The 15,931-nt window shown below is 43.6% G+C and overlaps 1 protein-coding gene across 3 annotated transcripts in view; it reads right to left on the bottom strand.

Annotated features, from left to right (window-relative positions):
* SLC12A2 (solute carrier family 12 member 2) overlaps window positions 1-14,668 on the bottom strand; it is a 109,076-nt gene extending 94,408 nt beyond the window's left edge. For all 3 annotated transcript variants that reach the window (XM_040444378.1, XM_040444379.1, XM_040444380.1), the window contains exon 1: window positions 13,616-14,668. In XM_040444378.1, coding sequence (XP_040300312.1) covers window positions 13,616-14,347 — 732 coding nt within the window. In that variant the 5' untranslated portion in view covers window positions 14,348-14,668. The remainder of the gene's footprint in view (window positions 1-13,615) is intronic.
* Between the last annotated feature and the right edge of the window lie 1,263 nt (window positions 14,669-15,931).

Below are 15,931 nucleotides of genomic sequence, written 5' to 3'. Positions count from 1 at the left end.
GAAAACAGTATCAGATAGCAACAAAAATCTACAAGAAGAAATGAAAATGAATGGGAATATAGGAGCGTAACATACCATACATCCAACTTTCTTTTCTTCTCTCTTTTTTCAATTTTTCTTTCTTTTTTTGAGAGACAGAGAGAGCATGAGTAGGGGGAGGAGCAGTGAGAGAGGGAAAGAAAGAATCCCAAGCAGGCTCCAGGCTCAGCTCAGAGCCGGACACAGAGCTTGATCTCAGGACCTGACCTAATATCAAGAGTCAGCCACTTAACTGACTGAACCACCCAGGTGTCCCTCTTTTCTTCTTTTTCTTTTTTTTTTTTTAAACCATATGGTTGTTGAAAGCAAAAATTACAACACTGTATTGGGGTTTCTAATTTATAACAACCAGAGCACTAAGGAAAAGAGTCTCTGTTAAGGTTCCCAGATTTTAGCTAAAGAAATTCAATATTCTCTCTAAATAGAGCAACCATTAAAATAATAAGACAAAGTAATATATCACTGGAAAGTCAAAAGAAGAATTAAAATGCAATACCAAAAGATATCTGATTAGTACAAAAGATAATATGAAAAGAGGATTAGAAGAATAAGAAACAAGAAAATAGAAAACAAGTATCCAAAATACCAAGCTTATTACAACCAAATCATGATAGATGTAAATGACTAAGTAAGTCTGCGAAGAGAAAATGCAAATTAGCATGTCTTTATCACAGGGTATATGTATGAGAACATTATCCAAACATGCACTTAAACAGAAGATTACTGTGGGTAACAGAAAACTTCTATTACTTATTTACTAATGATTATTTAATGCTAGGTGGGAAGAGTCAACTATAAAAGTATAGTTTTTAAAATGCACACAAAAACAAGAATGTTAAGCTTTCCTTATTTTTCTAATCTTCTATTTTTTCTTTGCATAATGAAATAATAACAAAATATTTTAAATTAAGTAAAAAATGAAACCCTGGAGTAAATTTTTACATTGTTAGTTTTATAAAAAAGGATTAATTTTCAGCTTCTTAAAATTTGATACTCTAGGATGGCTTGAGACTGAAATTTCCCAAAAAGGTACATTTCTGGAGTCTCTTTTAAGATTTAAAATACTACTGTAAAAATAAACAAAACAAAACAAAACAAATTTTGTGCCAGCACTGTGCAATGGAGATGCCACAATAACCAACATTCAGGTGCTGTTCTTTGCATCGATTCTAAAGGGCTATTCTAGACTGCTATTTACTGAAAACCTCGTTTCTGCTTTTTATGATTTACTTGCCTTCTGCTTCTATGACATGCTACCTATCTCTGGATCCACCTCTGCCAGTATTCATTTTCCCTTCCAACTTACTTTGGTTCTGGAAACCAGAGCACCATATTTGTGATCACTGTGAATAAACTATACAGTTTCCAAGTATAGGTGTAGTCAATTGAATCCCTTTTATGTGAAAACCTTTCCTTTATTGTTGTTTTTCTGTTTAATTAAGAGATCAGCTTTTCTCTCTCTGTCTCTCTCTCTCTCTCTTTTTTTTTTTTTTTTTTTTTTGGTCAGCAAATGTTCCAAATAATTGGGATTAACTCACAGTCAAGTAATTTTTCCAAGCCTACAAATTTACACAATTGCATATTATTATTTCTAGAAATTCACAGATAAACCAATGCTGGAAGTAATTTATCATGAAACTTAATTTCTAAAATAGAAAGACTGAGTGTTTATGTCTAAAACCATTAGGTCCTATAAAAGAGAAAGTAGTATGTAGGCCCCACTACTCCACATGAACTCTTCAGGATTCAGACTTATCACTTAGTACTTATAATACCTCTGATTTCCCTACAGGATTTTATTATTTTTTAATATTTTATTGATTTTTGAGAGAGAGACAGAGTAGAAGCAGGGGAGGGGTAGAAGGAGAGGGAGACAGAGAATCTGAAAAAGGCTCCACGCTGTGAGCTGTCAGCACAGAGTCTAATGCAGGGCTCAAACTCGTGAACCAGGAGATCATGACCTGAGCCAAAGTCGGACGGTTAACCTATTGAGCCACCCAAGTGCCCCAGGATTTTATTTTATTTACTTTTGAGAGACACAGAGACAGAAAGGCAGACACACACACACACACACACACACACACACACACACACACAGAGAGAGAGAGAGAGAGAGAGAGAGAGAGAGAGAGAGAGAGAAAGAGAGAATAAGCGGGGGAGGGGCAGAGAGAAGGAGATCCCAGGCAGGCTCCAGGCTCTGAGCTTTCAGCACAAAGCCTGCCACCGGGCTCTAACCAATGAACTGTGAGACTTAGCCGAAGTCAGAAGAAGCTTTACCTACTGAGCCACCCAGGCGCCCCTCCCTACAGGATTTTAAAAGGCCACTTAAAAAGCAATATACATGTCGGCCCTAATACCTCACAGGTAAGCTTTTGTTAATGTTTCCAGGTATATATAAACAGCCATCTACCACTTACTGGCTAAGAGACTTCAGCAAGTTCTATTAGCCTCTTGAGTTTGTCTATTGATAAATTACCTGGTTTGGAAGTTAATTGTGCTCAGACTACAGAAAGCTCCTGGAACACGACAGATATCCAATAACTGGTAACTTAATGCAATTCAGTACATGTTATTGAAGGGTTACAGGGAGATCTTGAGAGTAGTACCCTTATCGTATATAAGGGTATTTTAAAGTTGAGTATCATCAGCACATCAAAAAAATAACAATGTACTACTGTCATAGGCATAACCAAAGTGTAAGACTCTCAACATGCTCTGGGACACTGCTTCTTAAACCTGGCTCTCTGGGAAACACCAGGAAAGCTTTTTAAAAATTTTGGAAGAAAGGAGTCTGTAGTTTTTCTCCAGGGGATTCTTATTTAGAAATCACTGGTTCAGAAGAAAAGGAGAGGAAGGCAAAGACCCAGTTTCAACAAGATTCAGCCTCACCAAGTATCAGTTGTGTTGACTTTAGACAAACCAGACCTTGCAAAATGAGACTGCTACTTCAAGATCTTAAAACTTACCTCCTCCAGGGGCGCCTGGGTGGCACAGTCGGTTAAGCGTCCGACTTCAGCCAGGTCACGATCTCGCGGTCCGTGGGTTCGAGCCCCACGTCAGGCTATGGGCTGATGGCTCAGAGCCTGGAGCCTGTTTCCGATTCTGTGTCTCCCTCTCTCTCTGCCCCTCCCCCGTTCATGCTCTGTCTCTCTCTGTCCCAAAAATAAATAAACGTTGAAAAAAAAAAATTAAAAAAAAAAAACAAAACTTACCTCCTCCAAAGATAGATTTGAAGACCAAATACAGATATGTAAGTTAAGAGTGCTTTGGAAACCTTAACACTTTATACAATATTAAGAAATTCCTTATAACCTTTCCAATTAAAGACCCAGATTTTCAGTCTCAGATGGAAATGGGAAGTTTCCACTGTTCAACAAACACTTCATGGAGGGCCTAATATGTCTAAACACCTTTATATGAGGAAGGATCCCATACAAAATTACAAGAAAATTTGACTTTAATAATTAAAATTTTTTTTTAATGTTTATTTTTGAGAGAGAATGCAAGTGGGTTAGGAGCAGAGACAGAGGCAGACACAGAATCCGAAGGAGGCTCCATGCTCTGAGCTGTCAGCACAGAGCCTGATGTGGGGCTCGAACTCATGAGCTGTGGAGATCATGACCTAAGCTGAAGTTGGACACTCAACCGACTGAGCCACCGAGGCACCCCTGACTTTAGTTATTTTAAACTAGGCTATTTAATATGGAAGAAAAGAAAGGAGAAATGAAGGAAGGAAAAAGTCCTATTAAGTATTACTTCCCTTGATAGCATGTTCTAATGGATCTCTCTGTAATGATGCAAATTTTCCAGCTCTCCAGCTGCCCACTTGGGTAGCCATTAGCCACATGTGGGTATTCAAGCACATAAAAGGTAGCTCTAGTAACTGAAAAACTGAATTTTAAACTTAAGTTTAGACTTAGTTTCACAGCCACATAGGACTACTGGTTACACTAGCAGAAAGCATAGCCTTACAACATTAAAAAATTTAGGTCTTTTGGGAGGTATGTACGGATAGGGAAAGGCAGAGAAACAAAACCTTAGTTAAGATTCCATTTATAACAAACTTCCTCAGGGGCGACTGGCTGGTTCAGTCAGCAGAGCATAGGGCTCTTGATCTTGGGGTTAGAAGTTTGAGCTCCATTTGGGTATGAGATTACTGACAATTAGATCTTAAAAAAAACAACAACAAAAAACCTTTCTTATATTTAATTTTTAAAATTTTTATTTTTTAATGTTTATTTATTTTTGAGACAGAGACAGAATGTGAGTGGGGGAGGGGCAGAGAGAAAGGTGGACACAAGTATCTGAAGCAGGCATGAAGCTCTGAGCTGTCAGCACAGAGCCCGATGCTGGGCTCGACTCACAAAATGCGAGATCATGACCTACCGAATGAGCCTTCCAGGCACCCCTCTTATAATTTTTTTTAAAAGACTTTCCACTAGAAGAAGATATACATTCATACAATAATACTGAGGATTCCAAATCTCTCCTACATTATCTTCAATGAACTTAAAAACAACTGTCATGGGTATTTAAAAATGAAAACAATCACCGAAATAACAAAGAACTTATACAGTATTAAACCACAGGATCCTGGAATTAACACCAACTTAAAGTCAGAATATTTGCTCCAAGTTCCAACCCTGGCTCAGGTAGTTACAAGTCCTAGGATTTTGGACAGGTTACTTACTGGGCTCTTTGGCTTCTTAAACTCCCAATATGCATATTGGCGTAATTTGTCTGTCAAATGTCCTTTAGAGATTCTAAATAACAAATATAAGGTGTGTCAAAGAGTATAAGATTCTTTTGTATTCCATTAATTTACAAAGAATGAGTTCTCTATTTCAAAATGTATTGGTTCAGGGCATGCTACAGTCAAAACTATATAAAAGGTACTAGAGACACATAATGATAAGTAGCCACAGACATAGTTTGCTTCTCAGGGAGCCTGAAGTCAACTCATGTCAATTCAAATAACCACATTAATAAATATACTATTATTACATGATATAAAGGCTCTCAGGGAAGAAGCGTTTTGTCCCAGCTAGAGGATAAAAGCTTCCTCTCTGAGGAAACAGGATGGAAGTGAAATCTTAAAACTGAAAAGTTAACAATGCATGTATGGAGGAGAAGGGAGGAAGAGATCTTGGACAATATTATGTACAAAGGCCCTATGGCCAAAGGAAATACTGTGCCACCGAGTAACTGAAACAGTGAGGAACAGGTAAGCCAGACACGGACAATGAGGTGCTAGTTTTAAGCCAAGGGATAACATATCCTTTTTGTTTTAAAACTACTCTAGGTACAACAGTGTTGGGAGTGCACAGTGAATAGGGGAAATCCAGTTATTAGGTTACAGAGGGACATGCTACAGTTTGGTTTAGGATGGGAACAGTGAAGATGAAAAGAATATTTAGGAAATAAAGGGGACAGAAAGCACTTGGTGATAAACTCAATGAGGGAGGATGAAAAAAAAGTATCAAGGATGACTCACTCATATACTTCTCACCTGTGTAACACAATGAATCGTGGTACCATCCATGGAGACATAGGGCATACTGGAAGATGCCTGGGTCGTTTTGCTTTTGGAATGGGAGGGAGAAAATCCTAAGTGTGTGAGCACAGGGTGTCCTTCAGATAAGAAGCAAAAATATCCCATAGTCACTGGATGTCCTGAATGCACTAAAGAGATGTGGGTAGGACACAAAATTTGGGGATTCATTAGCCTACAGATGATACAGCATAGGGAAAGAAAAAGGAAAACAGAGGAAGAAGAAAAGGCAGAATCAAGCCTTGAGGAAGGCCAATTTGGACATGATGGAGACTGCCTAAGACCCTGTGCTCAAAGAGCCAAAAAGGGAGAAAAGTTAAAAGGCAAAGTGGTGTTACAAAGTCCAAAGAAGGGCCAAGAAGAGCTCAAGAGAAAATCAAATTCTGCTGGAAGGCTGAATGCTGAGGAGGTGGGGGTGAGGGGAGGAGGTTTTCTGGACATGGTAATAGGATGGAGGTCACCGGTCACTTTAACAAGAACTATTTAAATAAAATGATAGCACAGAAGCCATAGCACAGCAGGTGGTCAGGGTCCTCACAGGTCCTTTAAATCTCCGCTGGAAAAATCAAGCCTACCCTACAAAGTCACCTACCCTCCACAAAACCCCAAAATGACTTATATAGTTAACTCTGTTAGAAACCACACTGTTGAAGGAACTAAGTGACACCAAAACAAAGAACCATCTCAGATGTTTCTATGATTCTCAACCTAGATGAATGTCTCATTAGTCAATGTTGAAAAACAGCAGAGTGTAAATTTAAAGCAAGGAAATTTCAGAGCCCAAGGGCACTACAAATCACCTGTCATAATTAGCTTCTGCAGAGACAACATTCCACTAAGCCGTTTTTGCTTTTTAGATTTTTCCCACCTTCTAATTAGAAATCCCCAAGTTCTCTATCAGTACCAGTTTTTCGTAACAGCTTTTAGACAGCACTGATACAGATTCTAGTAAAAAAATCACAGGATAAAGGAGTCAGTGGCAGATGACAGCTTTCATATTTTAAATAAGAAAACACTGATATGTTTTTAACTTCAATTATTTTAAGTTGTTTTCATTGTTGTCCATCCCTCACTCCTTTGTTGCCCACTCTTTGTACTCTGCTGTATACTCTTTCTGAACAACTACTGATTCATGGCTTGACCTAAAATTTGAAGTATAAAAGCACATTTTTAAGCTACAAATTAAAACCCATTTTTAAGTACTATTATTTCACAAAGTAGAGGCTGTCATTTTGTTAGTGCCTGCCCCATGGTAGAAATAATTTGCACAATGAAACCAACTCTTGAATCTACCTCCCAAACCTGCTCTTTCCACAATCTTCCTCATCTCAAGTATCAACTCCATTCCAAACAGGGAACAAACCCTAGCATTAATCTTTCCACACACCCGTCATCCAAACCATCAGCAAATCCCAACAATTCTATCTTTTAAATATACCTAGCACCTTAACACCTGTCATCACCTCAAACACCATTACTTTAGGTTTGCTCCTCACAACTGCTCTGACCTCCTCTCCTCTCTCTCCCTTTTTCCTCCAGTACTGCTGCCTTCTCGTATCTCAATCACCCCGGACACACTTCCACCTCAGGGTCATGGTGCTGTTCACTCATCTGCCTAGATTGCTCTTCTACCCCAAGTACCTGCAAGGGGTGATCCCTCATCTAGAGTCTGTTCGTGCCTCAGAGAAGCCCTCTCTGACCACCCTTATAAAGCATTACCCCAGCCATCACCACCTTTAATTTTTCTGCACAGTAATTACATCTGACCCATTTGCTTATTTTCTCCTAACACTAGAATGAAAGCTCCATGACTTGTCTCTGTTCATGGCTGTATCTCCAGCACTTAAAACAGTGCTGTTGCTGCTGGTGCTCAGTAAGGATTTGTTGAACAACTAAATCCATAATCATTTCACTTCAGCAAGGTATCAATAGGATTACTACTGGAAACATTCCAAACACATATATGAAACACGGAGTTAAAATTTATTTAAAGGGCACCTGGGTGGTTCAGTTGATTAACTGTCCAACTCTTGATTTCCTGAGTTCAAGCCCTGTGTTGGATTCTGCCCTGGCAAATTCTTACAATCCTCATGTGTGGGATTCTCGCTCTCGCTCTCTCTCTCTCTCTCTCTGCCTCTCCACCTCCCCTACTTGTGCTCTCTATCTCTGAAGTTAAATAAATACACTAAAAAAATTATTTGAAACAAACACACTCAACACCAAAGAACCAAGAGGGCTGCCTGGGTAGCTTAGTCAGTTAAGCATCTGACTTCGGCTGAGGTCATGATCTCATGATTGTGTGTTCGACCCCTGCATCAGGCTCTGTGCTGAATCTCAGAGCCTGGAGCCTTCTTTGGATTCTGTGTCTCCCCCTCTGTCTCTGCCCCTCCCCTGTTTGTCCTTTCTCTCTCAAAAAATAAAATATACGTTAAAAACAAAAAAAACAAAAAAAAACACATGTCCCCCTCAAGTCCCCTCCAGTCTCATGGGATTGGGAAGACATCAATTATGATAGCAATGTACAGTTCTGCCACACTTTAAATCCCAAGTTTATCTTTCCTTCTACCCAGGCAGGGTAGACAATCTGGGGGACTGTGTACAGTATTATGGAAAAACCAGCTTTCACTTCAGGTGGCTTGGGTTAAGCAGGGTAGAGCCCCTGGCAAAAGTGTAAAATCTCTCAAGTTTGACTTTGCCACGTGCAAATATTTCTTATCAGGTTCCCACCTTTATTCAGTCCTGGCACTCTCCTACCCGCCCTCCCTTCCCAGGATGTGACCCATTCTTTTTCCTTCAGGAACCTTCAAGGACGCAAGCTATGTACTGAAGTAGTTAGTAGTGTGTGGAATTTCTTGTCCAAGAATCAATGCAACCCACTCAGAGAAGCAGCTACACGAGTACGTGGAGATAACATACTGTATGATGTTCTACGTAAATTCCTTGTTAAGAAGGAAGAACTACCTACCCTGATACATTCAATGAACAGATGTTTATTAAGTACCTATTCTCTGTATGGAGATAAATGAGACACAGGCCCATATCCTATGAAAGTGACAGTCATGTTCATCAATAATCACATTTTCACAAGCATTCCTCCTCATATCTCTCAGTTATATAATCATTCCACTTTAAGGAAATCAGGGCAGAGGGATGATGTTGGTAATCTCCAACATGTCCCCCTCAACATCCCTGTCATCTCACAGCACGTCTGGGGAACAGGAAGGCAGAAGAGATCATAGTAAGAGATAAGAGCTACTTACTATTTCTAAGCCTTAGAGTGAGAAATCCCTGGGAGTGATTTCCAGTTGTATCACTTTCTATGAGTAGCAGTAAGTAATTTCTTCAGCTTCTGTGAACCCATTTTATCACGAATAACATGTGTAAGAACTGCTTCTGATGCAACGTATGAAAAATGAGTAAGCTCAGGGAGACATAAAAGACACTAAATGTAGTTCCTCCTCTTCTTATTAGGGAAAAAGGCTGTAACAGAGAGGCCATATGCAAAGTCTTGACATCCAACCAACAAAGGCTCTCAAGCTTTGACTAAGGACTACTGTGCAAAGGTAATTCTACCTTTAGAACTCTTTTAATAATACTTTAAATCCAGTAGAAGCTATTATGGATTGTCTACCACCCAACTTTTCTACATTTGATCATCATGTTGTCCATCTGTAAGTGAAGTTGCCCATCAGATGCTTATTTGTTTGCCTTTCACTTTTAAATTTCTTCTTGTAGGGGCAAGAATCACTACTTTGGATTCATTTTTTGAAAAACATTAAAAAAAAATCAATTCCTGGCATCAGCACTGAAGAGTTTCTGGCATCTTTAAAACTCTTCTCTCAGCTTCCCTGACATTGCTATCCTGGCTATTTCTCACCAGCCTAGCAGCTCCTTCTCAGTTCCCCTTGCTCTCGTCTCCTCAACTTCTAACAGAATTACACATTCCCTATTCCCAACCCCAGAGCCTATTTCCTTTTTTTTTTTTTAATGTTTATTTATTTTTGAGAGAGAAAGAGAGAAACTGCGCACATGCACCTGCACAGGAGAGGGGCAGAAGAGGGAGACAGAGTACCCCAAGCAGGCTCCATGCTGACAGCAAAGCCGGATGTGGGGCTCGAATCCACAAACCGTGAGATCACGACTTAAGCCAAAGTAGGACACTTAACGGACTGAGCCACCCAGGCGCCCCTCCCCGACTCGAATTCTTTTATGTTATCCTCCCACTCTACTGAAGTCATTTCAAGTCCATGACTTCAGCACGTGCGTGCACGTTCTCTCTCTCTCTCTGTATATAGACACACATATATATTTTTGTTCTATATGCACACGTATATACACATGTATATACATACACATATATGTACACATACCTGCGTGTGTATGTACATATGTGTATATACATACATATAAAGTTTATGTAGATATAACATGTATTCAGCCCCCCTCCCTCAATATGACTCTTGGGCTAATTATCTTACCAGCTCAAGATACTACTCAAAACACAATTCTCTCTTTCCCCTCTCATATCTAGTCCTTCCCCTGGGTTGGCCACCTCAGGCAATGGTGGCACCATCTACACAGTTGCTCAAGTCCAAAATCAGGGAATCCACTTCTCTTTCACTCCCATATCCAATCCACCTGCATGCAACTCATTCTGCCACCAACTGTTATTATCTGTAACTCAGTAATAGCTTGGGTCTCCCTGCTTCCACTGTTGCCCCTGCCAATCCATTCTTTATCCAGCAGCCAGAGATGTTCAAACCAAACAGATCATGTTGCTACCTGACGAAAAATCCTTCAAGAACCTGCCACTGTATCTATAATAAAATCTTCTACTGGCCTCTTGATAGTTCTTTGGACACACCACTCTCTTCCCCTCACTATATTCACGTATACTGTTCCCTAGGCCTGGAATGCTGTTCTGCCCTATCATTAACTTACCCTCTAGGTTTTAGCTTGATGTCACATTTCTTGAAAACAAGCCTTCCCAACTCCAATATGATCAGGTCCCATTATATCCTTACTAGACCCTACATCTTTCTTACATAGCACTGCAAATAAAGTTGGTAAAACTATGTTATTTGTGCAACTATTTGGTTACGGTATATCTAGGCACAATATTTGTTTTGCTGACCACTGCATCAACCCACAGTACCAATAGCCAGGTGGCCAATACCTAACAAACTCCTGTCTCCAATAAATATTTGATAAATGGAAAAAGTCATGAGTCCTGGCTCTACAATGGCTGCATAAGACAGCAAGATGCAGCATGAATATTTATTTCACTTCATTTGGATTTTTAGGGAAAAAACGTTTAAGTCACAGTGGTGGGCAAAGAAAGGAATTCAAGTGGAAGACTGAGACTATAGTTCTTTCTCCTAATAAGGATCTAGAGTTCTTGTCTTTTACTTCTTTTGTCCTGCTATAGAACATGGCACAGAGTTACATCCAGTTAAGGTAGGTTCTTAAGCACTCAGTGACCAAAGCAGCCTACAGGACACTGATCAAGTGCTAGAATTCAATGTTACAGAATTCTAAATATTATGATTCATTGAGGGCTAGAAGTTTAGAAGAGATTTTATGCAGGTAAAAGTAAACCTAGACTGGGTGATGAACAACCTTTTGGGATCTAGTCAAACTATGTTATAACCCCTTTCCTGCCCTCCTTCAACAGTGGTATATCTCTATATCCACATCTGTATTCCTTAACGTGACATGTTTCTTCAGTCCATTTGCTAAATTGTAAACAAAATTATCTTCCATAGGAGATTCTATGCTTAGTTAACCTAACATACCTTTTTCACCGACCATCAAGGAACCAAGGGGCAGAAGGTAAAAACAAAAACAAACAAAAACTATAAATAACTCATTATACCACCTGTTGCATAAATGAACTATGAACATAACATTTTATATACTATATTCATCTAATAAAGTAGAAATTAAGAGAATCCTAGAGTTTATGTACTTTCTGAAGGAGCAACATGTATCAAATAATAACTATACTAGCCATTATTTTCCAGGCACTGAACACGGGACTTGATGTTCATTTCTTTCTAATCTTCAAAATGAAATCTTCAGAAAAAGCAGGAGAGGAGGCTGAAAAAGTTGAGTGGTTTCTTCAACCACACAGCTAACAATACAGGTGTTCTTTTTAAGACATTGTAAACTGATCAAAAGCTCCCAAACACAAACCCTCAAGTTTTGGAGAACTCGAAGTGCTTTGCTATTCAGACAATTTTATAGGATGCTTACAAGTCCAAGGTCTATAACATACTTCCATTTAAAAACCCTTTTTTATTTTTTTTATTTTTTTTTTATTTTTTTTTATTTTTTGGACAGAGAGAGACAGAGCATGAACGGGGGAGGGGCAGAGAGAGAGGGAGACACAGAGTCGGAAACAGGCTCCAGGCTCTGAGCCATCAGCCCAGAGCCTGACGAGGGGCTCGAACTCACGGACCGTGAGATCGTGACCTGGCTGAAGTCGGACGCTTAACCGACTGCGCCACCCAGGCACCCCTAAAAACCCTTTTTAACACTTATGGGTAAATTTAGACTGCTTTACTACTAAACTACTCAGCTTTGGTGTTATCTGAAATACAGCTTTATGATTTTTTAAATAATAAAAATGCTGTAATAAAAGAAATTACCACCTACACATCTACTTTACAAAGATGTATAGTTTTGAAAGGGTAAAAATAATAAATTTGAAAGAGAGTGTAGAAGTATAAGTGTTTTACAAATCATTTTTCTTCTGATACGACAAAATACCAGAATGGAATAACAGGAGTAGTATTATCGAAAGCTAAATGATGTCAGGCATTTAAAGAGTCACTAAGCTCTAAGGATTGGGACCTCTGTAATTATTTCAAACTGTATGAATGTTACATTATCAAACACTAAGACAAGTATAGTCTTGTATGAAATGACTGTATGAGATCAAATAATCACATCCAAAAAAAATTACATACTTTCTGTGTTTAAACTTTTCCACATTTGCGTTCACAATATCTCATCGATGTAATCATTATATACTTGTTAAAGTGGAAATCAAGTAATCCGAACTCATAAAAGTTAAATAGTAATCAAATCTCAAAGTGTTGAGGTTATCTCAAAATAATAATATTGGGCCCTGAAGAAATAAAAATCATATGTGGCCATAAAAAACAGAATTGCAGACATCAATAGACCTTATAGGGATGGTTTTCTGTTCACTAAGTGTAACCAGTTACGCAGGACCCCAGAAGTTATGGACATCCTTCATAGAAAAAAACCAATTCTCTTGTTTCTCGTTCTCAGTTTCCTTCTCTGCCGTCCCCCTATTTTGGACTTTGAGTTCCCCCGACTCCCGGTAATCTTTATATAGTCCTCTCCAAAAATTTATGTAATAAAAAACAGATTTATGCCATTATCAGGAACAGCATACCTCAATATCTGTATAATCCTTTGCATAGTCAAGATAGCAGGTTTCAGCTTTAATAATTCATAGACTATAATAAACACATCCGGTTAAGATTCTCCCTTCAAACGCTAGCGTTCCCACTCTCGAGACCCCTAGTGGGTGTACATAAGCCATACACTACAACCTTTAAAAAGGGCGCAGATGGTAGGTGCTCTCCCCGCTCTCCCCAGAGACATCCTCACCTAAACCTCCTCGCACATTCCCTTTAAGGAGCCCACAAGCACAACTGTCATTCAGAGGGATGGTGACTGTTACAGCGTGGGTGAGAAAAAGTATACAGGAGACACACAAGTGGATGGTGAAGGTTGTTACACGCAGCCTCTCTTCCATTACCTAACTAGCTTAACCCGCTGCAAACTTTTATGAGATTAAGTTACATTCCTCTGCAATTCCACCCTTGACAGCTGACTGCTGAGAAGCCAACGGAGTCGTGCACGTCCATTCCCGCCACCTCACCCGTGGCCAGCCGGCGGCCACATCCCCCCGGTCAAGGAGGACCAGTGGTTGGGGAAAGAGGGAGGACTCGTGAGAGGGATGCAGGGAGAGGGGCCGGGAGAGCTCACCTTTTCAAGCTCATCATGGAGCTCAGCCAAGCTGGGCCGGAGTAGCTTCTCGCCCAGCTGCGCCGCGGTGTGCCGGTAGTGATCGATCCTGGGAACGGCGTCCATGGTGTTGTGGCCGAAGGTGCGCAGGTAGTAAGTGTTGGTGTGGGTGTCATAGTAGTAGTGCTGGTGGTGCCCACTGCCGCCGCCGCCGCCCGAGTGCAAGCTACTGCCCTCGCTCAGCACCGTGTCCCCGCCGTTCTGGAAGCTCACGTTGGGCCCTTCGCCTCCGACCCCCGCCGCATCCGACAGGCTCTCGTCGGCGGATGAGGAGGCAGCCGGGTCCACGAAGTTTACGCGGAAGCGGCCCTTGGCTTCCTCGCTGCCTTTGCCTGGTGCGCTTTCGCCGCTAGCTTTCCCGTCCGCTGGGGTCTCCTTGCCCCCAGCCCCGGCACCAGCCGCCGCGGCCGCCGCAGCCCGCCCGGCGTTCTCGGAAACCAGGTCCACCTGGAAGCGGCTTTGACTCGGGGTGGGCCCGAGGGGTCTGCCCAGTCCATCCCCAGCCGCCGCAGCGCCCTCCCCGCGGACCCCGCCGCCGCCCCGGCTCGCGGCCGCAGCATCCTCGGACGCTGAGGGCACGGCCGTGCCAGGCAGGTCCACCGCGGCGGCGGCCAGCGCGGCAGCTGGCGGCGTCTCACCGACCCCGGGAAGCCCCGGGGCGCCGGAGGAGGGCGCCGTGGGCCCCGGTTCCATCGCCGCCCGACCCCGGGCAGACTCGGAGAGCCTGGCGGACGTCGCGGGCTGCAAGCCCTCCGCGCCCCCCGCCGGCGGTGCCTGCGGCCACGACGCCAGGTGACGGAATTGCTCGCCCCTCCACCCGCCAGTCGCCGCCGCTAGCCCGGACCGGCACAAACGCCACCGGCAGCCGAGTCGGCGCGCGAGTGCAGTGGGCGCGGGGCGGGCCCCGCTGTTTAAAGCCTCGGCGGGGCCGCAGCGGTGGCGGCTCCGGCTGCAGCACGCGGGAGGCGGGGTCGGCTGCTCCTCCGCCCCTCAGCCCGCCCACCCGTGGTCAGGCAGCGTCGCGCGGCGGACGCTCCCTCGGCGTCCCGGCCCTCCCGGGTTTCGGCGAGACCCCACGCGAGAGCTGCCTGCGCGAGGAACGCCTCTGTCCAGTCCGCGCCGGGCCTCGGGCAGCGCGAGCAGCACCGGCAGCGCGCTCAGGGAGCAGGCGCGGCGGCGCACCGCCTCACCGCCGTCACCGGGATCTCCGCGCCGCTACCTCCTCTTCCGTCGCCCTCCTCCCACCCCTCCACCTCCTTCCCCCGCCCCCTCTGCGGCGAAGAGGAGAGGGCCCCCGGCCGCCTCCCTCTCTCCCCGCCCCTGGGGCTGCACGTCAATGGGCCGGCAGCCCAGGCCTCGGCGGAGCAGCCTGCGGACGGCGTCCGGCCCGGCGGGTGAAGGGGCGGCTGAGTCCTGCTTCGGCGCACGCCGATTGCTGATGCTCCCGCGGCAGTTGCCACCACAGCAGCGGCTCCAGGAGCGCTCTCTCTCTCTCTTCGATTTCTCTCTGTCTGTCTCTCTCTCTTTTTTTTTTTTAAGTTCTGAGCTCGCAGTACTTGGGCTGCGCCGGCGAGATCTCGCGAGATGCGGCAGGGCCGCTTCACCTCAGGCGTGTGGTACCCGAGGCGGTGCTAGAGCTGCCGGCCGCCCCCCGCTCCCGTGGGTGATGCCGGGGGCTTTCCCGTCGGGCCCGCAGGTGCTTCCGGAGTGGCCGCCGAGGGGCGCCCCGAGGCGAAGTCCGCTCGCTGCTCCGGCCCGCCGCGACTGCCGGCCCTCACCCCAGGCCTGAGCCTTAGGGGGAGGCAGGATTTCCTCTGTGCAGCTTTTGAGGCGGTCGACTCCCCGCCTGGCCGCGTTAGATTTGCATAACCAGAAACTCATTCCAGTGGAGATGCAGTGGGTGTGTCCACGCTTCGATGACACCTTTATTTTAAAAGCTGTGATGTTCGAAGGTGAGAAGGGAGCTTAGTGGTGATACGTTACCGTTTCGAGGCGATTCTTAACTTGAGGCATTTCCAGAAAGAAAAGGAAGCTCAGCTCGGAAGTGAATACACAGAAGTAACTAACTGTAGAGCAGTGACTAACCGTGGAGCGCTCACCGGGAACTTTGGGCTTGGTTTAGGTTGTGAGGAATTCCTGTTTTCCTCCTCTCCTCCGCAAGCCTGGTTTCTCTTCTGTGAAATGTACAGGAATATCGTGATTTTGCAACTTTCTTAGCAGCAGAATCTATTTTTAACCTAAATTCTATCCCCAGCCCCACGTAAAAGCAGCTAACAG

This window comes from Herpailurus yagouaroundi, unplaced genomic scaffold (genome assembly GCF_014898765.1).
Source record: "Herpailurus yagouaroundi ecotype Mexico unplaced genomic scaffold, PumYag 192, whole genome shotgun sequence".
In the NCBI taxonomy this organism is placed as follows: domain Eukaryota; kingdom Metazoa; phylum Chordata; class Mammalia; order Carnivora; family Felidae; genus Herpailurus; species Herpailurus yagouaroundi.
The sequence above is the reverse complement of the archived record's forward strand: the minus strand, read 5'-3'. Positions and strand labels throughout refer to the sequence as shown.